This window comes from Lissotriton vulgaris, chromosome 3_1, assembly GCF_964263255.1.
Source record: "Lissotriton vulgaris chromosome 3_1, aLisVul1.2, whole genome shotgun sequence".
Classification (NCBI taxonomy): domain Eukaryota; kingdom Metazoa; phylum Chordata; class Amphibia; order Caudata; family Salamandridae; genus Lissotriton; species Lissotriton vulgaris.
Genome location: NC_141689.1, coordinates 1390858560 through 1390882576, shown reverse-complemented (window position 1 = coordinate 1390882576; position 24017 = coordinate 1390858560). Strand labels below are relative to the sequence as shown.

The 24017-nt window shown below is 47.3% G+C and overlaps 2 protein-coding genes across 2 annotated transcripts in view; one reads left to right on the top strand and one right to left on the bottom strand.

Annotated features, from left to right (window-relative positions):
• Positions 1-18921, bottom strand: part of LOC147727954 (uncharacterized) — a 271926-nt gene extending 253005 nt beyond the window's left edge. The window contains exon 1 of the mRNA XM_086961862.1: positions 18662-18921. Within this exon, the coding sequence (XP_086817988.1) occupies positions 18662-18721 (60 nt within the window). The 5' untranslated portion in view covers positions 18722-18921. The remainder of the gene's footprint in view (positions 1-18661) is intronic.
• Positions 18922-19315: 394 nt separating this feature from the next.
• TRMT10B (tRNA methyltransferase 10B) overlaps positions 19316-24017 on the top strand; it is a 313279-nt gene continuing 308577 nt past the window's right edge. The window contains exon 1 of the mRNA XM_086963206.1: positions 19316-19552. Coding sequence (XP_086819332.1) covers positions 19394-19552 — 159 coding nt within the window. The 5' untranslated portion in view covers positions 19316-19393. The remainder of the gene's footprint in view (positions 19553-24017) is intronic.

Here is a 24017-nt window from a genome sequence, read left to right as displayed (position 1 = left end):
AGACCAGGGTAGGATTTCCATCTCCAGAGAATCTTTGAATACCTCTTTAAACACCGGCGCCATAGTGTCGATGTAACATTTGTAGAATTCAGCGGAAATTCAGTCTAACCTGGTGCCTTACCATTTCCCAGAGACATTATGGCCTCCCTTATTTCATCCAATTCCAGTGGGGCACTCAAAGATGTTCTGTGCACGTCACTTAGCCAGCACAGTGCCACCTCTCCTAAAAAACCATCTAGATCTATCTCCGTCGCGGATTGTGTAGTGTATAAGTGCGCATAGTGCGTGTGAAGAGCATTCAAGATACGATCATTGTCTCTACAGGCCTCGCCTTCTTGATCAACTATTTCCAAGATGGTGTTAGTGCCCCTGGTTGTCCGTATCACCTCAGACAATGCTTTCCCTGGTCGTTCTCCCTCACTGTATTTGCAGGCAACCCAATATTTACTTCTAAATTTTGTTTTGCGCTGTGCCTCCTCCTCATACTCTGACAATTTATGTCGAAACCGTTGGTGTGCAGTCCCTGCATCCCGTCCTGCCATCTGCCTCTCCAGCGCCCGAAGCTCACTCTAGTTTATGGAGTGTGCGTTGAATATCTCGAAGTACCCCAAAGCTTTTGGAAATACACCACCCCCGAACCGTGACCGTGAAGACCTCCCACACCATCTCTACACTATCTACCGTGCCTTTATTACGAGAGAAGAAGTCCTTTACGTCTTCCCCCAGTTCATCGCGAAAAACAAGATGTACAAGGGCAGTTGGTTGGAGCCGCCAGGTGCATCTAGGACGGTCATAGCCAGGTATAGCCATTGTAACCAGCACAGGGCAGTGGTCAGAATGAGTTCTGGCCCGATGTCTAGCCTCGGTGATACAGGTCCAGGGGCCTGGATAAAAAGCAATAATCTAGTCTCTCCCAAGTACCTGTGTATGAGGTGAAGTGTGTACCTTCCTGAAGTGTGGGATGTAAATATCTCCAACTGTCCACCAGAACGCCCTCCTCCACAATGCCCTGCAGTGTCTCCCTCATCCTGGGATGATATTGTGCGTGGCCATCCGCCCTATCCAACATGGGCATCACAGCTACATTGAAGTCTCCTCCCCAGATGATGTGCCGACCCTACATCCAACACCAGCCCCCATAATAGTGTAAAAAACTCTGGAGTGTCTGTATTCGTAGCATAACAATTGACAATGGTAACCGTATCTCCTCCCAATTGTCCCCACAATATTACATAGCGTCCTACTTTGTCTACCTGTTGTCCCAGTAATGTAAAGGGAACCGCACGGTGTATCAATATGGCAGTGCCCCTGGCATAAGAAGAGTAGTTAGAGAAGGCTCTAACCCCGCCCACTTGCCAGCAAATGAGGAGATAGTCTGGGGGGCATATGAGTCTCTTTTAACAACACCATGTTTAACTTGTGCCTATCTAAGTAGGCCAATACCTGCCTACACTTTTTGGATCCTTAAGCCCTCGAATATTCCAGGATAGTACCGTATACGTGTTTGTAGGGGGGTCACCCATCCGTATAACGCATTATGTGTGCAATATACAACCACTTTGTTCGCACCTGTACCACAAGCAACCAGAATCCACCACCGCCTAAGGGTGTCCCTCAATCATCCAACAACCACAGTGCAACTGGAAATAACATCCTCTGTACCCCTCCCGTTCTGAGGCTCCCCCAACTTGCCAACAGTTCCCTCCCTTGTCCATTTCCCTCTACCAATGCAGTTAAACAATAGGAACCTCCATATTCCAACCTACCCCCCCCACTGCCACCCCGTCCCTCCCCACTTAAAATAACAACCACATTTCAGCGTCCCCTCAGTCTCCCTTCCCCCCACCCACTGAAGCAACCCCAACTTACCAGAATAGTCTACCCTCCCCTCCCTCCCAACAAAAACAACATCACCAATGCAATGACATAGTTCAATATAGGGGAACACCCAAAGGCGAAAAGCATTAGACGTTCACACAGCCACCATCCCTCTCCAGGCCCTGGAACCTGTACAACCACCGGGCTCTATCGGAGAAGGGGCGGTGGGGTCTGGAATACGTTACCTCAGGAGTCACTGCAATCGTCTCTGTCCTGTGGAATACGAAGTGTCCCCAGCCTCTCTGTTATCTCGCAGCGTACCAGTACCACGTGTGCTGACCATGAGTAAGGGTACCAATTACAGTTATGTTAAATTAAGCATCCTCCTCTTCTTGCATGCCATAGCGTTGCTCCGGGTCTCGACCATTTGCTCCCAGTTGTGTCCGCTTCAGGTGTCGTAGAAAGTCCTCCACTTGCTGCGGGTTAGTAAAAAAATGTTGTTTGCTTTGTTGTGTCACGCGGAGTCGTGCTGGGTAAAGTAAGGCATAGTCGATCTGTGCAGCTCGTAGTTTCTTTTTTACATCTAGAAACTTGCGCCGTTCTTCATGCACTAAGGGGGTGAAGTCTGGATAAATCGAGAAAGTCACCCCTTCATACACCAGGGTTTGCTTTGTGTGCGTAGCGCGTAGAGCCACATTGCGGTCGCGATAATTTAGCAATCGCGCAATTATGGGTCGTGGTGGTTGTCCCGGTTTCGGTTGAGGGCCCAGGGACCTGTGTGCTCGCTCCACTATGAATTGCGTGGAGAAAGCCTCAGCACCAATGGCGGTCAGGAGATGTTTCTCGATATAGTCCTCCATAAGCCCAGTGTTGGTGGACTCCGGAATGTTAATCACGCGGATATTATTGCGCATACTACGGGCTTCTAAATCCTCATTCTTTCTCGCAATTACCCGCAGTAGGTTGTCCATTCTGGCTAGTTGCGTTGTATGGTTGGCTGTGGTATCATCAGCATCCGAAATACGTCTTTCCGCCTCCTTCAGCCGTTCCTCATGCGGATCCACCTTGTGCACTATGGCGTCCATTCTGGAGGACATCCTGTCCCCCTTATTGACCACCGTGGCAAATCCTTGTCTTATTTTTTGTAATATTTGGTGCATATCTAGCTCCGGAGACGATGCTCCGCCGCTCGCCATTTGAGTCGGCCCCCGTCGATGCAGGTTTGGGCCCCTTCTTTGGTGTAACAAAAGATAGTTTCGGTTGACGGTTGTCCTGTCACACCATGTTGCTGAGTATTAGTTGGTATCACAAGCCCACCTCAGCCACACAACGCTGGACACCATGATTAACACTATATTCCTGTTTTGCTAAAGTCCTCTGTAGTTACAGACGTGAAAAACAGCGTTTCGTCGTTCTCCGGACCTCCAAGCTCCCGCACTAGGGCCTTGCGCATCCGTAGCCAATATCCGTTGAAAGGCTAGGTACATGCAGAATCGAGCTACAGAGAAGATCACCCACTTTAGCACGCCATGGGAGTATGGAGTAGCGTATAAAATATGTACACAGCAAGGGTAGTCACCCTCTGCCACGCGAAATCCGTCTTGGGGTTCAAACTGACGGAGTCCGCATTTCGGCACCTTTCAGCCACTCTGCGCCTTGCAACACACACCCCCAGCCAACGCAACACCATGCAATCGGGGGTCTGCCAATATTCCTGCGTGGCCACCGTGGATCAGCCGTGATAGGTCCCCTGCTCTAACAAATGGTACCACTGTAATAAGGTCCAGCTTCGTCACGGGGTACTCAGTGCAATTTTCGGGGGTCTCAGCACACCACAACAGCGATCTGGTGCTAGGCCTCTCTGTCTTATGGGCGCCGCAGAGTACTCACCGGTGCAACCTTATACACTCCGCATCGGCATGCGCCAATGAGCCCTCCGGGTGTTGTCCGCCGTCCAAGAGCACACACCTCTCCAATGCAAAGCCCCTTGGAAAGTCCACTGTAGGCGGCTCTCATCTCCGGCGGGCTGCCGGGTGACGACTGTTCTCCGTCCACCCCCAGACGGGCGGGCCTACTTCCCTCGTGGCGAGCCTCGGTCTCTTCTGCCACAGGGCGCCGCTCACCACGCCTCCTGCTGCTCCAGCGCTGCTCCCGGGGGAAACTTTCACGTAGCAGTATTCGGTCTAGAGGCGCCGTATCTGCCCCAAATCTTCACCGAGGCCAGGGATCAGGTTCATACACATGTGCACAGTTTCTTCCAGGTGGCTACCTATTTAAACAGGATAAATAAAGGATATAAGGTCCAGGCAGCAGGAGCCTCACCAAATGGCAGCCCTTCCGCTTGTGCGCCCTCTAGCGCCCCAAATCTGGCTGCTTATTTTAAATTAGCTACCTTAGCCCCTGTTATTTTCTGAAAGAACCATATTGATGGGTTTGAAGAGCAGTTGTCTGTGTTTCGATCATGTTGAAGAAAATAAAGTGCTATTAGTGTTAAACCCCCTGTAGCTATCTCTTGGGAGTTAAAGAGGGTTAACTGTGATATAAATTCACAAGTAAGAAAATAATTTAAGCAGTTGTGGCCATCGAGGCAAAGGGAAATTAACCGACTGAAATGGGTAAGAACTAGATTAAAGGTGTCTGAACCAAGGAGGTAGGAGCACTGGAAATGGATTACACTAAGAGAGGTCGCCTCTTCTGGCGACTCGCGTAAATACTGGTCACTAATAGCAGAATACTGCGATGCTAGAATAAAGGCCAAGACTATTTCAATTTCTGATGCAGAATAGTCCTATTATATCTCATAATTATATGCAATCAATCCCGAATTGTGGGACATTAATGGACTTGAGGGAGGAGCCTCCCTCTCGGGCGATTATGGCCCGCCCTCCAGTGAGGAGATAGAGGGTTTTATTAAAGGCGCAAGATAATCTGGGACAATGGGACCAGATGAAATTCTGATAGCGGTCATCAAACAAGAGGTCTCTGCATGGTCCTCACTGTTGGGCCTGGTGTTCCAATATTGTTATCAGTATTGGGGTTATTCCATCGCCTTGGATAGGTAGCACAGTGGCGCCTCTATATAAAAATGGGCTGCAAACCTCTCCTAGTTTTAGGCAGATTGTGTTGTTGGCAAATTGTTTGCTAAGCGCATTTTCCTTCACCTAAAGGATTGGGGATTTGGTAATAATCGTGTTCCAGCAGAGCAAACCGGCTTTTGCAAGAACTGCTGAACTTTAGACAATATAATGGTCTGCAAACACTGATAGATAAGTATCCCATGGGCAAGGCAATGGACCTTATATTCTGCTTTTATTGATTTCTCCACAGCGTTCGATAGGGTTGACCGTGTGACACTGTGGAGGAAACTAGTGGCACTGGGAATCCCAACGCACTTGCTTAGGTTGATAGTCGCCTTGCACGCTCCAATTTAGTCCCAGGTTTTGATGGGAGGGAATCGGGTCATTCAATAATCCTTCATAGCACCATACTAAAGTAGCTTCAATACAGGGCGGCCGACCAGTGACAGTACTGGGTCGGGAGCTGTTGCCTGTGGGTTAACCTCGCCCTAGTCAGTTTTTCGCCTTTTCTGTGTCTTAGAGTTGTGCCCCTTCGGTGCACCGCAGACTCCTCTCTTCCCGTGTATCGTGTTCACTCATTGTGGCGCCATGCTGTACAGGATCGGACTGAAGAAGCGGACCAGAAATACAGCACTGCGGCTCCACGTGGCCAACCGGCAAGTCTCAGGAAACTGTGCAACCTCCAGTAGCAGAACTGCCACATCTGAGCTACCAAGCTGTACACTACCGAATTCACAGATCCCCCTCAGCTGGCAGGCATCAGCACTTACTGAACCAGTTGAAACCACATGCAGACTGCAAGCCGCACTGTGGATGGGATCCAGGAACACAGGAAGATAACACATGTTCAGTGTTGAGGATCAGCCCATCAACCTCCTTCCCGAGCTGGAAGTAGGTATATTCATATGTCAGTAAAAAAGGACTTTTTGTTGACAGTGGTAAATTTAGCATGTATGTACTATCACTTGACCAACGGCGCCTGCCCATGCCCACAGCTCCTTCCTGCTCCATACCAATTACTGCACAATAAATATTAACATCCCACAACATTCAAACTAATTTTGTTAAACATACGGAATTTATACCCTCCTAACAAGTGTAGGCAAATCTGGAAATACCTGAGCCATCAGGACCCTGATGTCATATTTCTTCAGGAGACTCGTCTGTGGAAGGCAGACCGTGACCGCATGTGCCACCAATGTTATTTCCACCAATTTTAGGCAGCCTCTCCCAATAATACTGCAGGGGTTGTGATCCTATGCAGGTCCCATATAGGGTATGCACCCACCTCCATAGTCCCAGACCCAGCAGGCAGATTTCTAAAGCTACCTCAATACTTAGCGGTTCAGTACCCCATGTTTCTCAAAGTGTATATATAACTATATTTAAGTAGGAGTTCAGCACATTTCTTACGATATTCCTCACACCCAGTATCTATTCATTACAATACATAGTACAAAAAATCCTTCAAATGTGTTTAGAAGAGAATTCCTTATTCATTATCTTTTTTAACAATCGCATTAAAACAGTAGCCTTCTTTGCCAATCATCTTAAAATAGTAGCCAACGCGTTGTCGTCCTCAAGGACTTCTTCAGGGCTCTATTAGGGCTACTTCTTAATAGAAAGTATTATGCATTTACTGATGCCATAAATGATGTGTCCATACTCATTTCAGAGAACTGGCTGATAAGGTCCTCTAATGTTGCCATACAATATGCCAACCCTTGCGTGGAGTCATTTCATTAGAATGTTCCAATTTGCATCCAAATAACCGATATTTTGAAACACACTGTAGATGCTGTTCATAAATGGGGTGCTGAACCGCTAAGGATTGATGTATTATTTGGAGATTTTTCTCCATTAGAAGTTGAGAGCGGTTGAACTTCTGGTTCTGTGCACCACATTGAGTACTTAACATTTTTTCTCACTCTCATGGTAGGTGCAGTATTCTATTGCCTCAACTCTCTTTTTTTTTGTAATTGCGATTTAGGATTTCTAAAGTTAACCATCTAAAAGTGGGTCAAGGAAGATGGCCGCCAGGATGTAATCCTACCTCATCCGAGCAGATAGCCACACTGGGAGCGGTCATCCAAGCGTCTATGACACGGGGCTCCAGATTTTGGTTTTTCCTGGCATCATTGGCTGGCTGGCGGACCCTTATGAGCCAGCTGGTCAAGGAGCAGGAATGGGCCTAACAGTTTGTCCTGGAGGCGAGTAACCCCTACCTGCTGGGGAAGAGCCAGCACGGTCGGGGTGCATACCGCAGCAGGATCTGGCTGACCAGTGGTGCTGTACTGCCTGGGGCTGCGAGGGAGACGACGTGGCTGATGTTGACACTGAACCAAGGAAGACTGCTCTGGGCACGTTAACCCAGTTGACGAAACTCCACCTGCGGGCCAGTAAACCTACACCTCATTCCTCCATACTTAGCTTTTCTCGATTTTAGTTTTCTTTTTTTATTCGGAGGGACTCTCGGACCTCTGTGTGTGTAGGCGGTGTGAATGCATGTGCTGTCAATGCGGGAGTGTAATTAGTGCAGTATAGGTGAGTGTGTGATGCGGAGGATGTGCTCAGGGACAACTACTACGGCTGCTGTCATTAGGCGCAGCTATCCCTTCCAATACTACTGAGTAAGTGGACTGCTTGGATGGTGGTTGGGTTACCCGAGAGATTGGAACCATGGCGGGGATTAAGAAAATTAAGAGGGGGTGTGACCAAGAGAGCCATCATGGCGGACGCAGCCTAACGAAGCTCCGTCCCGCCGAACCAGGCTGTGGGTTTTGACCAGTTGGGGGTCCGACGCACGCATGTGGCACCGGTGATAGCAGAGCGGAGCTCACAGCAGAACAGACGACTGGTCTCGGGGGGGCGGCGGTCTCCAACGACTGGTGGCCATGACACGCGGTGGCGGGGGGCCTCCCAAACAAGGCCCGATAGATAAGTTCACGGGTCCCAGCGGCAGTGCAGGGGCGACGGGCAGCCACCAGGTTTCTGGACCAGCCAACGCCGCGCTCATGGCAGCCATAACTCAGTCCCGGGACATGTTGGATGCGAAGATAGGGGCTGGTGGGGCAGACGTTACGCTGTTGCGCCAGGATCTACGGAATGCAGTGTCCCACATCACAGAAGCTGAAACTCTCATCTAGGGGGTAGAGGACGACGTTGAAGCCCTGAAGTGCAAGGTGGCCAGTATGGAGTCGGTTCAGAAGGGCCTGGCTCTTCGAGTGGAAGATGCGGAAAGACGAGCTAGGCGGAACTACTTGCGCTTTGTGGGGCTGCCCGATGGATGTGAGAAAGGCGACATGGAGGGCTTCTTGACACAGTGGCTAGAGGGCTGGCTCCCCCCCCCGACTCACTCTCCAGATGCTTCGTGATTGAGCGGGCGCATAGGGCCCTCATGCAAAAACCGCCGGTAGGAGCACGACCGCGGCCAGTGATAGCTAAACTCTTGAACTATCATGACCGAGACACTATCCTGAAACTCCCCAGAGCGAAAGAGCAGTTGCGTGATGAGAATCACCGAATCCTGATATTCCCGGACTATACTTGGTTGGTGCAGCAGCAGCGGCAATCCTTTACAGCGGCTAAGGCTCGCCTGCGAGAGCTAAAACTTCCGTATGCCTTGCATCAGAGAGGGGGAAAGGGGCCCCTGGTGACCGAGCTGAAGGAACTTGAAGTATATGGTGGACACACCTTGGGAGTGTAGTTTATTGCAAGTTCGGACATACTGTTATATATCAATGTGCAGATCTGAACGTCTCTTCTTTTCTTCTTTGGCTATGCTGTATGCGCGGGAAGCTCTTGAGTACTGGATTTGCATGTAGCTCTGAGAATAAGGGGGTGCAGAGAAACGGGGGGGGGGGGGGACGTTCTGGGCGGGTGGTTCACCGATGGCGGGCTAGTAGTTGGTGGTTGGGGAGAGTTTAATGGGGATCCATTGAGGTAGACTGCCACCGGCCTCCCATTGGGGGTCGGGTGTTCGCTATGCCGCGACAGGTACTTCAACGTTTCTGAGGTATGGGGGGGTTGGGGTGGTTGTTAGAGTTGGGGGCCGGGTCTTTTGGGGGGGGGGGGGGGTTGCATGGTCTCATGGGGGTCTGGAATGATGATTTGCGTGAACTGGCTGGGCCCAGGAACTGGGCGTTCACCCTAGATGTTCCCTAATGGCTGATCTTGAGAATAGAGAGCGTAGGTCCAAGGGCTCTCTTAGGGTCCTCAGTTGGAATGTACAGGGGGTTCTGGACAAGGTTAAGAGGGGGGGGCGGTACTGCGGCAGGCGAAAAGGGCAGGCGCGGATGTGCTGATGCTCCAAGAGACCCACCTACTGGGCACAAAAACATTAGGTCTACAGCGCTATGGCTACCAGCAGGTGTTTCACGCGGGCTTTGCTAGGGGCTCTAGGGGGGTGGCCATCTTCATACATCGCAGGATCCCCTACGTTCACTCAGTTCAGTGGGTGGACACGCAGGGTCGTTAAATTGTGATCACAGGAATGGTGGGTGATGAACCGCTGGTCCTAGGGAGTGTCTATGCTCCGCCTCCCCTGCAGTGGTCCCTGGTCAAAAAGCTGTTTATGATATGGGCAGATATCCCAGATGCGCTGGCAGTCATTGGGGGAGATTGGAATGATGTTATGTATAGTCAGGTGGATAGGTTTCGTCCCGGGGGAGGTGGGGTGGTGACCCCCTCCACTAAGTTTAATGACATGGCACGGGCCTTGACTGGGTGGACACTTGGCGGCACTTACACGGTAATGTACGGGGTTACACCTACATATCCGCGGTTCATAAGTCCTTTTCCAGGCTGGATTACTTATTTGTCCCCGGCTTAGCGCTTCATCGGGTGGAGGGAGCAGACAGCTTGTCGCGCGGGCTCTCGGACCACTCCCCCACCACTGTGGATATCTGCATGGATAAAGGGTGGCGCTAAAGTTTTGAAGTGTTTGATCCAAAACAGTTCGCGTTGCAGCAGTCTCTGGTGGTTGTCTACGCCTAGCTGGATTTGTACTTTTTCAATGATAAAGAATCTTAACTGCGAGATGGTGTGTTTTACTTCCCTCCAATGGAGCACTATTGGTGACGTGAGATTTTGATTTCGGATTCTTTATCATTGCTTTATTTTAACAACAGTTAAATAACGAACTATCATCACGTATACCTACAGTATATATGATTGTCATATGATTGTTCCATATGTGATTGTCACACAAACATTCAACATCACATCCATACACAAACAACAATAGTGATACAGTGGGTTTCCCCATAATAGCATGGAATCGAAGATGAATTATGTTTTCACATGGCTTTCGTTGGTAAAGCATTTTTCTTATTACCAGGATCACCCGTTGGTGATATAATAGATTACAGATAGGGTAATTTTTTTATTGGTTAATCAACAGATGGTCATCCAGCGATATGGTTACATTTAATGTACACGCATTTACAAGGCGCGAGCTTTAGATCGGAAACAGTGATTATTAACATGATCCTTTCGTAGTTAACGAAAGCTCTCTAGCAGGTATAGGGATTCTACTTTCTTTATACCAAGAATATACTTAGCGTCTAGCATTCTGAGAACGTAAAGACCAATAAACAATCGTTCTAATATGGCGCCCGCACTCGATGTTAAACAGACTGCGGAAGATGTGAGTAGTCCGTCGTCAGTCATTACCACTCCGCAACCACGCGGAGTTCACGGAGTTTTTTAATGGAGTCTTTTCAGTACTCGGACGAACACGGCACACACAGGGCTGCGGTTTGTTCGTAGACGAAGAGAATCTTTGGCATATCAGGTACGGAATACTTTAAACAGTGGCGTTTATGTGAGTCCGTAGTGGGAAATCAGAATTATAACACAGGAAATATATTTCTACACCCTACAGAATTACAGAAACGGTGAAGACAAGGTAGGGCATTCAACATTATAGTGCTAAACTGCACAACTCTCATTTTTTCGCGGCAATATTGCAGTTCTGATAGGTTTTTATTTATTATTTCAGAAAGTACAGAGAAATCATACAAGGTACGTTCCTTAAGGTAACCTAGGCACTATCTGATCAATGACCAAAGCGTGTATACAGTAGACCACGAATGTTCATTATCATCATTTTTTATTGATTCATACAGAGAATCATATACTGAGGCGATCATACAGGCCCATCTACAACAATAGAAAACAGGTATGAGAAACACATATTCCAGTAGACACCCCCATGCACTACAGCAGAAATGATACTTACATGTTGCATATGTTTTTACTTTCAGAGTCGCCCCTGATGAAGGCACCACAGAGGTGCCGAAATGCATTGGGCTGTTTTGTAAATATATGAAAATTGTATGGACATATATATGTTATGCCAAAGTATTGAGAATGTTACAATATTTGTATAACTAAGAAATATGCAAGAAATCTTTTGTGTTATGAACAGTGAAAATAACAAACAAGAAGGTTGAAAAAAAGATGCAATAACGAAAATAAAAGTTAAAAACAAAAATATACCATTAAGTGTGTTAACAATATGTTGAAAGATTGAGGTGCGGAGCACCAGGTGAACAGTGCACGATTAGGTGGGTCTAAAAACCCATCATAACCTCTTCAGAGGGCGACCAGGCATAATATTCAGAGAATATTCATACACCCCCTCTCCCCGCCCCCCACCCCAGATTGCGCTACCGACCACCAAGCCCAATGCATGGAATACCAATGAATCACCCGTTGAAAGCCACATATATACAGAGGAGTACCCGGAACAGAGTCCCCCCCTCCCCCCCCCCCCCCCCCCGGCCCCGCACCACTCGGGAGCACACGTGCTAAAAAGGACCTATCTCTACCGTCAGCCCCTCTCACATCAATCACCAAAGGGATCATTCGACTCACCCGGGGGATCCAGCCACAATCCTCTATAACTCGCCCACCTCTTCCATATTTTATAGTGCTTCCGGGGACAGCCACGGGCAACGAAGATGGGTTGTTCGAGCCCCATGTTAAAATCCAGACCATTCCTCCATGCAGAGAGCGGGGGGCCCCGATCATTCTTCCAGCCCCTGGCGATGTCCCGTTTTGCCAGGGTGAGCCCCAGGAGCAGCAGATGCCGTTTATAGGCGTTGCCACCGATCCCGTCCATCACGTGGAGAAGAGCCAACCACGTGGTGGGCGGGAGCATCCACCCCAACACCTCCGACAAGCATGAGAAAACCCCTCGCCAAAAGCGGTCCAGTGCAGTGCATGACCATACCGTATGGAAAAAGGTGCCCTCCTCCCGTCCGCATCGAAGACACACCGGGGAGGCCATCAGACCCGCCCGCCACAACCGGGCCCGGGTGAAATAGACGCGATGCAGAAATTTAAATTGAATGAGCCGCAGACGCATGGCTATCGCGGCCCCCCCGTGGGGCCGCTAGGGCCTCCCTCCAATCCTCTTCCTCAGGAGCGCCGACATCCTCCTCCCACACTCCTCGCAATTTGTCTGTCGCCTGAGCAGTATGAATGACCAGGGTCTGGTAGATCCTCGAAATCTTTTTAGTCTCCAGATCTCCCATAAAAACCTTGGCCTCCAGGGGGCTAATCTCCGGGAGCGCCGCAATGCCCACCAAGCTTGGGTAAAGGGCATGGCGGAGCTGCAGGTAGCGGAAGAATTGAGAGCGAGGCATGTGGAATTCTTTCTGCAGGCCCGTGAAGGACTTAACCGTCCCATTCCGCACTACATCACCCAGGGTCGAGATCCCTATGGCATCCCAATCCCGAAAGCCCTGTAAAGTCGCGAGCTCCGGCAAGCGCCCGTTGTGCCACAGTGGGGTCTCATCCGTCAACTTATTCTACCACCCCATGCGCTTCAAGGAGTGTCGGCAGACACTAAAGACTAGCTTCGTAGCCGGCAGCAGATCCCTCCACAACGGCGCCGAATACAGTATCGTGTGCTGGGTGTGTGGCTCCATCAAGCGCCGCTCCAGTACATACGCCGGATCTCCTCTGTCCCCATACCACCACTCATTCAAGATCAGGGGATGGGAGGCCTAATAATAGGAGAGAATATCGGAGGTCGCCAGTCCCCCACAGTATGTGGACAGAAAGCACGTACAAATCGCTACTCGGACCATCTTACCCCCTTCACAGGAACTGTCCCAGCGCAGAATTTACCTGCGCGAACCATCTGGGCGCAATCGGATATGGGTGACTTTGCAGCTGGTAGAGCAACCGCGGGAGTGTGACCATCTTGAAAATCGCCGATCGGCCATAGATCGTGAGGGGCATACGGGACCAGAGTTTCATGTCCGATCTCGCGCGCTCGCAAACCAGTGCCAGGTTCCTCTCCCATGACACCACAGACACGTCCGCGAGGAACACTCCCAGGTATTTGAGCCCTCCATCCGCCCTCTGCAGCGCGTCGGCCCAGGGCCCCACCGCTTCGGGATTTCCCAGTATCCATATCGTGGACTTCCAGGGGTTCATATACAGTCCGGAGGACTCGCCAAAGATTCTCATGGACTTTTGCTTTTTAAATTGAATGTTGTCACCAACAATTATTTTTCTAAGAAATTAGTATATGACAGACTGAGTTCATTAATCCAATGCCACAACATTGGCTGTTGCTATAAACATAAGGATGTGCTGTGAATGTCTTTCAAATTGCCATATATTTGTGCACACAACTGTTTTGTTGTAACCAATGGCACTCTTTTGGTAGTGGGTGCCAGAAAGATCAAAATAGCACCCCAATAACACTTGAAAAGCTTCATACTTACAAAGAAGTCTTCTTTTTTGTTAATATCACACCCACAAACACACCCAACCACACACACAAACACACCCAACCACACACACAACCACACAAACACACCCACACACTACAACTACAACCACACACACACAACCACACATACAAGCACAACCACACAGTCAGTGCACTTTCACCAGACACAGACACCATCACTCGTCAGTGGACGCTTTCACCCCGCACAAACCCCACCAGCCGTCAGTGCACTCTTTCACCAGGCGCACACACACACCACCAGCCGTCAGTGCACGCTTTCACCAGGCGCACACACACACCACCAGCCGTCAGTGCACGCTTTCACCAGGCGCGCACACACACACCACCAGCCGTCAGTGCACGCTTTCACCAGGCACACACCTCATCAGCCGTCAGTGCACGCTTTCACCAGGCACACACACCACCAGCCATCAGTGCACACATCAATTGTTAACACATCCACAATTAACTATTGTAGCAATCACAGTATGGCGCACTTTACTTTTAAACATATTCATCTAAAGCGCAGCATGCCACCATTGCTACAACAATAAATACACATTTTTTTGGCCTACAATTTATAGACTTTTGTTGTAATTGGTGCTCCAATATTTAGCAATAGCAATAGCTCAAACTTAATTAAAGCGAGACCTATTGCATTGCAAATGCTTGTTTTTGTTAATTGGCACTTTTAATATATCGATCCAAGTGGGCTATGCCATCTTGGATAGGTAACTAAAAAAAAAATCAAAGTAAATGATGTACATGTCATTCTACTGGCACGTACATAAATAAATTCTCACTCATGAGTGTCAGCGGAATGACACAACTGCCATATCACTTTCTCTTTTATTTTGACAGGGTTGTACAACATTGTACAGCACTGCCAAAATGTCCCAAAGACTTAATGGCTTTGCCAAATGTCTCTTTTTCCAAATAGCACAAGCAGACCTGAATTACTTTACAGTGCTCTCTAATGGGCTATTAAAGAAAAAAAGGCACAGGATGTACAAAAGTTTTCCTAGAATGAAACAGTATCCTCAAGTGAGGAAGCTGGGATTTGAGGGGAGGCATCCTACTGGACATTGTGCAATAACGTATATGGGCGGACAGCATCTACAATTTCCCATTTAAAAAGTAGTCCGTTATTTTTTAGGTCTCGCAGAGAGACCTATTGCCGCTCATCGACAAAGCTGACTTTTACAATGAGGATTTTCAACAGTTCACGTGAATCACGTGACCACAAGCTCCTCGTGCACGAGCTTGCATTCGATCATCTAAGGCAGCCCAGTCTCTCTCACACAAGCTTCTCTCAGCAGGCCGTCCACCCCCCTTCCTCTCCATATGGTTGCTCGAGTTGCAGGCAGCTCACCCCCTCCCTCTCCAGCGCCTGCCTTCCGTGTCTCGCATTTGATCATCAGAGGCAGCCCAGCCCAGCAGGCAGCCCACCCCCTCCCTCTCCATATGGGCAGCCCACCCCCTCCCTCTCCAGCGCCTGCCTTCTCTCTCGCATCGCCTCACTGCTGCTTGTTTTCATCTCTTGCAGATCTGTCACCATGTCAGTCTCTCACAGTTCAAAGCTTAACAACACGATTAGTCACTCGGGTTAGTGGTGAAGGAGAGTAATTCATTACTCTGACTCAAGAGCAATTTTAATTGCATTCTTTTCTATGGTCACACTCATAGCGTTTTTCAGCACACCTCACATCTATCACGGTGCACCCTCGAGCTTTTCTCTTATCTTTTCCGAGTGCAAATCCAATTTTAGTTGTAAATTTTTCTTTCTTTTCCCTTCAGTGTGCGACCAGTCCTTCTGCCATTATCCTGCCACTAGTGCGCTCCCCTGCTACCCCGCCCCCGCTCCCCCCACCCCACCCAAGGCTGGACTGACAATTGAGGCAGCCTCGCAATTTTCAATGAACTGTAAACTACGGCTGTGTTTTTATATGGGGTAAATGTGTGTCACGAGTAAGCTGCAGCGAACAGACCTACACACTGCTGCATGTAACTTGCCTCGCGCTCCGCGGCTGGCCTTATCGACTTTTTTCTCCAGCGCCATCAAGTAGTATAGCTTACAATTTTTGATTGGCAAAGTTACGTCTGTTGTAGCTTTCTTCTGATTGAGCCTTCCGTGGTGTAAGCAATCCCGGCTGAGTTTTCACCAATCTCGGGCCAAGTGTCGGTGCTGCAAACGGCCCAGCTTAGTTGGGAGACACAAGGGAAACCTATTTTGAGTGTTCCCTCTGAAATGGAATTTTGTGTACATGTTTAGTGCTTCCCAGCCTGTTTCTATTATTTCAGTATTGCTTTCGCGGCCGCACTTGTGTTTCAGCTCTTGTTATTTCATGCTTACAAGGAACAGCACATGCAAAGAATACATTCTAAGAAGGCATGCCGGTCCCGGTTGCGCTCTGCCTGGTTCTGCTATCCCCTTTGTTACGATGATGGGCACTTTTCCCATTTGTAGCTAGCCCTGATATGGACACGGATCTCCACCGGCAGGTTTAAAAGTCTTACATGACAACTTCATCCCTCGTCTGTGTTCCTTCCTCCCAGCTCAGGCCGTCCACCCCCCTTCCTCTCCATATGGTTGCTCGAGTTGCAGGCAGCCCACCCCCTCCCTCTCCAGCGCCTGCCTTCCGTGTCTCCCATTTGATCATCAGAGGCAGCCCACCCCCTCCCTCTCCATATGGGCAGCCCACCCCCTCCCTCTCCAGCGCCTGCCTTCTCTCTCGCCACGGTGCACCCTCGAGCTTTTCTCTTATCTTTTCCAAGTGCAAAGCCAATTTTAGTTGTAAATTTTTCTTTTTTTTCCCTTCAGTCTGCGACCAGTCATTGTGCCATTATCCTGCCACTAGTGTGCTCCCCTGCTACCCCGCCCCCGCTCCCCCCCACCCCACCCAAGGCTGGACTGTCAATTTAGGCAGCCTCGCAATTTTCAATGAACTGTAAACTACGGCTGTGTTTTTATTAGGGGTAAATGTGTGTCACGAGTAAGCTGCAGCGAACAGACCTACACACTGCTGCATGTAACTTGCCTTGCGCTCCGCGGCTGGCCTTATCGACTTTCCTCTCCAGCACCATTGAGTAGTATAGCTTACAATTTTTGATTGGCAAAGTTACGTCTGTTGTAGCTTTCTTCTGATTGAGCCTTCCGTGGTGTAAGCAATCCCGGCTGAGTTTTTACCAATCTCGGGCCAAGTGTTGGTGCTGCAAACGGCCCAGCTTAGTTGGGAGACACAAGGGAAACCTATTTTGAGTGTTCCCTCTGAAATGGAATTTTGTGTACATGTTTAGTGCTTCCCAGCCTGTTTCTATTATTTCAGTATTGCTTTCGCGGCCGCGCTTGTGTTTCAGCTCTTGTTATTTCATGCTTACACAGAACAGCACATGCAACTAATACATTCTAAGAAGGCACGCAGGTCCAGGTTGCGCTCTGCCTGGTCCTGCTATCCCCTTCGTTACGATGATGGGCACTTTTCCCATTTGTAGCTAGCCCTGATATGGACACTGATCTCCACCGGCAGGTTTAAATGTCTTACATGACAACTTCATCCCTCATCTGTGTTCCTTCCTCCCAGCTGCGTAAATGCCACAGCACCACCAAACACCACAGCACCACTCAGCGCCACAGCGCCCCTCTATGCTACAGCGCCCCTCTAAGCCACCATTCAACAACAACTGGTTCAAATATGTTCTCTCAATGTTTCAAGCTTTATTACAAATGTCACAAAAAGATGTTAATATTTCACTTCTGTTCTTGGATTTTGATCACAATAAAATACACTGAACATAATCTTCCCAAAAGTTATTTACAAAAGTTTAAGCTACTGCCATTATAAATTACAATAACTTTTATTTAAGTATTAATTATTAAAAAAAATAAAAGCCATTGGTATTTGTAATATTAATACATCGAAGTCATGTAAATACAACACATATTGCATTACAAATGCTATAGGTGTCACGTTTGGGAAAGTTAAAACTATTGGCATTGTAAATGACAAAGCTATTTTCGCTATTTTTAAAACCAACACATAAATAAAAAATGTGTCATTTACAATACCAATAGCTCAAACTTTCCTAATGCGAGACATATTGCATTGCAAATGCTTGTGTTAGTTAAATTAGTACACTGTGTTCAATAAACACAAAGGAAAGCACAGATCTGGGAAACTTATAAGCGCTGAGAAAGTATTTCTAGAAAAACGTAAAAAATTAAGCAAAAGCAAAGACAGCCCATTATTTTTATATAAATATATCTGGCTACTCTTGACTTTAAAAAAACAGACCGATATTAAGTTTGGTCCGGCACTCTAAATATTGCAAAATCGATAGATTTGCAAAAACAAAGCAGCCTTTGCGATCCGTCATAAGTGGCTGTGGGTTACTAGTCTTCGTATGGCACAAGTGAAGGAAGCACAGATGGTTACGAAGATACATTCATTGACAGGTTCCGCCTGAACTCATTGCAGAAATCCGCTTGCCTTCAGGCATTTAAAATGCCCCGGGATGGGGAGGGGCAGGTCCGGCCTCTGTTTTGAAGCCAGTCTCCACGTGATATGGGCAGACTTCTTGCCAAAAATGTAGCAGCCTTTCATAACTTCATACTATATGCAGTCCTTTCAAGGACTCGTTATCGAGCTATTCTGTCTCATACATTTCCAAGCTGAAGAAGGTCTCCCGTTTCCTCGGTTAAGGGAATACTTTTCCATTACCCAACTCCCACCACTGACAGGTGTGCATCGGTCAAATCACCCCATCCGGACTGTCGACAACCCGCACTCTAGGCAGATAACACCAGGAGAATAAGACTTATAGTGATTCTCTTTAGTTATTTAGTACAGTAAGTGTAAGATTAAGAACACCGCAGAGAGAGAAAAAAAACACAAAGAGACGACACAAACACGCTTTGAATGTATAGGAGTTCCTGACTTTCCGTCGCAAATACTAAAGCTGCGCAAACTGTATACCCAAATAGACTGCACAATTTAAGTTCGGGCGGGGAGCTCACCGATGTCGCTGGAATACCCCTGCCAAATCCCAGCAAAACTCGCAACGAAGGCGCACTCATGTCTGCTCAGCTCTCCCCAGGCAGCAGCTCATACCCCACTAGGGCATCCGATGCTTGGGTGGAGGCTGCGGCCGGCGCTGCTATAGGTGGAGACTCGAAACGAAGCACGCCCCTGAGGCCTGGCGTAACCAGCGCCCTCCTGCATTTGTGGTTACAGCGGGTACTACTCTGCGCTGTTAATTTTTGGACCTCATTGAAAAGACATGGTTTGGTTTCTAGTTCGCAGTTATGAACGAGACAATAACAGCAGTGTTCCCGATGAGGTAAACAAGGCGGCCATCTTGTACAGGTTTACTTTCTTTTCCATTGGAACAGAGGTTGCGAGGACGCCATACCCGTGCCTGCAAAACAAAAGCACTGTATTTTCCAGAACTATAAAACAGAACATTGCTATATGTCACTTGCGAAATCTATGTCGTTTTCCAAATGTTGTAGCATGTGTACCTTGTGCGTGCATTTGTGGGGAATTACGTGGAACAAGGTTTGGCACAGTTTCACCAGCATGATGCAGCCCTTCCCAAAACTCGAGGAGAGCAGAGTGGATCCGAAGAACTACATCCCCCAGATGCCCGCGGGAGAGGAAGTGAGCGCAAAGCAAACTCACCATGGCAGCTTTCAGCTTGCTTTCACGCGCTTGATGAAGCATGGCTGATGATTGAAAACTAGAAAAGCATGATGAAGTACACAGAGTGTGAGGCAGAGGTGATTTGTATCAAGGATGCTGTATGTAGGGGTGACCAAAGTTTATATGAAGCCTTCCAGTTTCTGCAAATTGATACTACCTGTAATAAATCGAAACCATCCTCGGCAATAGAAAACGAGTGGTGCTCGGTACGTACGTACTATTAATAGTCCTTTAAGTGGGATGAAAGGGGTGGAGGGGTATCTAAAAGGGGCGTGGGCAAAAAAACGTTACAACGAATCTATCATCACAGTCGTTTTACTGTTTACTTCTGTGTGCACTTTGTTTAGACTTCTTCACTTCGAAATGGCCTCTTGTGTTTTTCTATCTTACTCTCTCGGATCTAGAAACACATACTCCTATAAAATACTAATTACAAACGGCACATAAGTGACCATCGCTCTGTGGTCTCGAGAGAGGCCAGGGACTGGATGTGCATGAAATCTGATTACATATATAATAATTCTTTATTCGGTTAATCACAAATAGAAACTATAAAAGAAGCAAGCAACATAAGAAATTCATACATACATAGATTAAAAAAAAGAGGACCATTTCATAAAAACATTTGTGCAGTTAGGAAAAGGGAAAAAAGTAATTTTGTTTCAGAGAGTCTTCGGTCATTAAACCATTTTCATTTACTTTTTCCTTAGTGCAGTTTGCTAGAGGTTTTTTCTGTGGTTCAAAATACATTTTAGAAAGTTTAAAACCAGGTAACAGACTTCTTCCGACTCTAAGGTTTGCAGTCTTAAAAAGGCTGGTCGACATTGTCTGAGACCCCATCGCCTGCATAGCGGAAGTATCCAATGTTTTCTGTGGGGATGATAAAATTTACAGAATAAAATGACGTGGATATTGGATTGGGTTGATTTCGTGTCACAGGGGCACGGAGGCAGGTTTGGGTCCCAGGCCTTGTTTAACGGAAAGGTGACCAGTCTGTGAAAGAGGTTCAGTCTGAGCCTGGTAAGTAACATCCTCTCGTATGTTTTAGTGTCGAGAGTAAGATACGGTTGTATGCCAAACGTTTGCTGGACTGTGTTTGCGTGAACCACTGAAGGTTTTGCTGACTCGGTTGACAGTCTTAGTGTTTCCAAGTGCCGTAGTGCAAGTTCCTTGAGTTCCTTTTTTGGGAGAGCTACCAGTGTTTCTGGATGGAGGTAGTGTTTTTCGAGGCCAAGGTCGGTGAAAAAGTTTCTGACGTAGCTAAGCCACTTTATTCTGTAGGCGTAGTCGAGTGACATTATGTCGGCCACTATCGACTGTGATAGTGTGTTAGCTTCCGACGTCCAAATACGCCTCCACAAAAGTAGTGGCTGGATTTTAAGGAGATCCTGCAAGTAAGGAATTCCCAATTCCATGTGGGAGGCGTAGTTTGATGAGCCTTTTGGGGTGGCAAGAAGGAATCTTACAAATCGATTTTCGATTATTTGGAGGGCTCCAACGTCTGTGTGGCCCCAGATCCCTGCTCCATAGAGAGCTATCGCCTGGCACTTGGCATTGTAGATTCTTAGCAGTTCTACTGGGCGCCTCCTTCCCAGTTTCTGAGAAAAGGTCTGCAGGGCTGCTATTGAGCGCTTAAAAATGTGACATCTCGCCTCAACTGCTGGTTTCCATGTTAGATTATCGTCAATCACAATCCCAAGATATGGATATTGTGTGGCGATCTCCAAAGGTTGACTATCGAGGAAGATGTTTTTTTTGCCTTTCTTCCCCCTCCCCGTGGTCATGACAAAAGTTTTTTTACGTTAACCTTTAGGTCCAGGGAGTTCATAAAGGTGGTGTATCTATTTAGAGAGTACTGAAGTTCACGCGGGGTTCGGGCCAGGATGACGGCATCATCCGCGTAGAGGACCGCTGGAATCGGTCTCTGTTTCATTTTTGGGAGGTCCTGATTACATTAAAAATGTTTGAATGTAATTTTTATCTATCTAAATTATGACGTTTTCATCATGGTGGCATGGTCCACTCTTTCTATGATTTTAACAGATCAAATAAAAGTATTATGAGCACCTCTCACTGCTCTCAACTTCAACTCCACAGCTCTAATTCATGCTCTTTCATGAACGCCCACCCACTCCATCACTCTGCTACCAAGAAGGACTTAGTTTTACTACAAGATTTATATGGTTGCTTCAGGAAAAACTGAAGTACAGAAGCCTTAGTCAGGATTTAAAACCTGCGATTTATAGGTCTCTGTCCAGGTTTTAAGCCCTCTGAGCTACCGTACCTGTTTTTTTATCTATATAACCTTACCCAGTGTCAACCTCACCACCAATCTCCATGTTTGCAACTTTAAATTCCTGGGAGCCACACTTATTTCCAGATATTTTTGGGATTGTTGCATTGGTTCTAGTAGTACAGTTCCAACAGGACCACGACGTTTGCCTTGAATTGCCTTCAGTGATAGTCCCTTTTTCAGTGTAAAACAACATGTCATAAAACAGACAGAAAAAGCTACTTGCCATTCAGCACCCGTAATGACTTACAATAGACATCACATCCGTATTGCATACAAAACAGATTGTACGTAAATCTGCTTCAAACCCCGTAGAGCTGAACATCCTTTGTTAGAAAGCTAATAAATCAATACAAAATGTATTAGACATTATATTCGTGTTGCCAAAAGTGCAGGCCTTTAAAACGTGCGCGACAAATAAACGTGCACACATTTATTTCTCTCTAAAATAGAAACATATTGTGTATACATTTTTATCTGCTGGGCGTTGCTGCTCTATTGTATATTTTCCCTAGCTAACAAGATGTTATTTTATGTTATTGTTATTTTATAATATTGTTATTTTATGTTATAAGGGCAAATCCTGCAGTGTGTTTGGCAGAAGTAAATGCTTTCATTGTCTGTTATGTGAAGCTTCTGTTAGTATGGTACATGCAAGAAGAACGTTGGACAAAACTTGAATTCATGCAATGTATTTTAAAGTTGTCATTTTACTTCTGGTGAAAAAATGACATAACTAATGAATGCTTGCAACATGTTATAGTGCATTTGTATTTTAACAATATAAGTGCCATGAGGGAAAGCATAAGAAAAGTTTTTATTTTTGTGTAACATCTCTTTTCCTATATCTGTAATGTATTAAAACAAGTCACAATTTGTTCTGTATAACATGTTTTGTTCAATTTTGGAAAAGGTGATGGACAGAGTTTCTGAATGATGCAGAATACTCCTACCCAGTCAAGAGATCAGGGCTTGATCCATCACCGTTTTTTAGCTCACTGCACCATCCCAGCTCAGAACCTGGCTACATGCAAATTAGTCTGTTCCTGTCCCAGTGCATGATGGGAACAGGGCAGACCAAACTACCAAGCCAATTCTTCACTAGAAAGGAGACAAGCTACCGGGGACCGGTTTCTGGCATTTCAGCCGTCATCGGCCCGGCTTGCTTGAATCCTGATGGTGCAATGAGCTAGGGACTCACGTCTGAGTATACCCTCCCACACTTAGTGTGGATAAAATCAATTTTGGAAAAGGTGATGGACAGAGTTTCTGAATGATGCAGAATACTCCTACCCAGTCAAGAGATCAGGGCTTGATCCATCACCGTTTTTTAGCTCACTGCACCATCCCAGCTCAGAACCTGGCTACATGCAAATTAGTCTGTTCCTGTCCCAGTGCATGATGGGAACAGGGCAGACCAAACTACCAAGCCAATTCTTCACTAGAAAGGAGACAAGCTACCGGGGACCGGTTTCTGGCATTTCAGCCGTCATCGGCCCGGCTTGCTTGAATCCTGATGGTGCAATGAGCTAGGGACTCACGTCTGAGTATACCCTCCCACACTTAGTGTGGATAAAATCAATTTTGGAAAAGGTGATGGACAGAGTTTCTGAATGATGCAGAATACTCATACCCAGTCAAGAGATCAAGGCTTGATCCATCACCGTTTTTTAGCTCACTGCACCATCCCAGCTCAGAACCTGGCTACATGCAAATTAGTCTGTTCCTGTCCCAGTGCATGATGGGAACAGGGCAGACCAAACTACCAAGCCAATTCTTCACTAGAAAGGAGACAAGCTACCGGGGACCGGTTTCTGGCATTTCAACCGTCATCGGCTCGGCTTGCTTGAATCCTGATGGTGCAATGAGCTAGGGACTCACGTCTGAGTATACCCTCCCACACTTAGTGTGGATAAAATCAATTTTGGAAAAGGTGATGGACAGAGTTTCTGAATGATGCAGAATACTCCTACCCAGTCAAGAGATCAGGGCTTGATCCATCACTGTTTTTTAGCTCACTGCACCATCCCAGCTCAGAACCTGGCTACATGCAAATTAGTCTGTTCCTGTCCCAGTGCATGATGGGAACAGGGCAGACCAAACTACCAAGCCAATTCTTCACTAAAAAGGAGACAAGCTACCGGGGACCGGTTTCTGGCATTTCAGCCGTCATCGGCCCGGCTTGCTTGAATCCTGATGGTGCAATAAGCTAGGGACTCACGTCTGAGTATACCCTCCCACACTTAGTGTGGATAAAATCAATTTTGGAAAAGGTGATGGACAGAGTTTCTGAATGATGCAGAATACTCCTACCCAGTCAAGAGATCAGGGCTTGATCCATCACCGTTTTTTAGCTCACTGCACCATCCCAGCTCAGA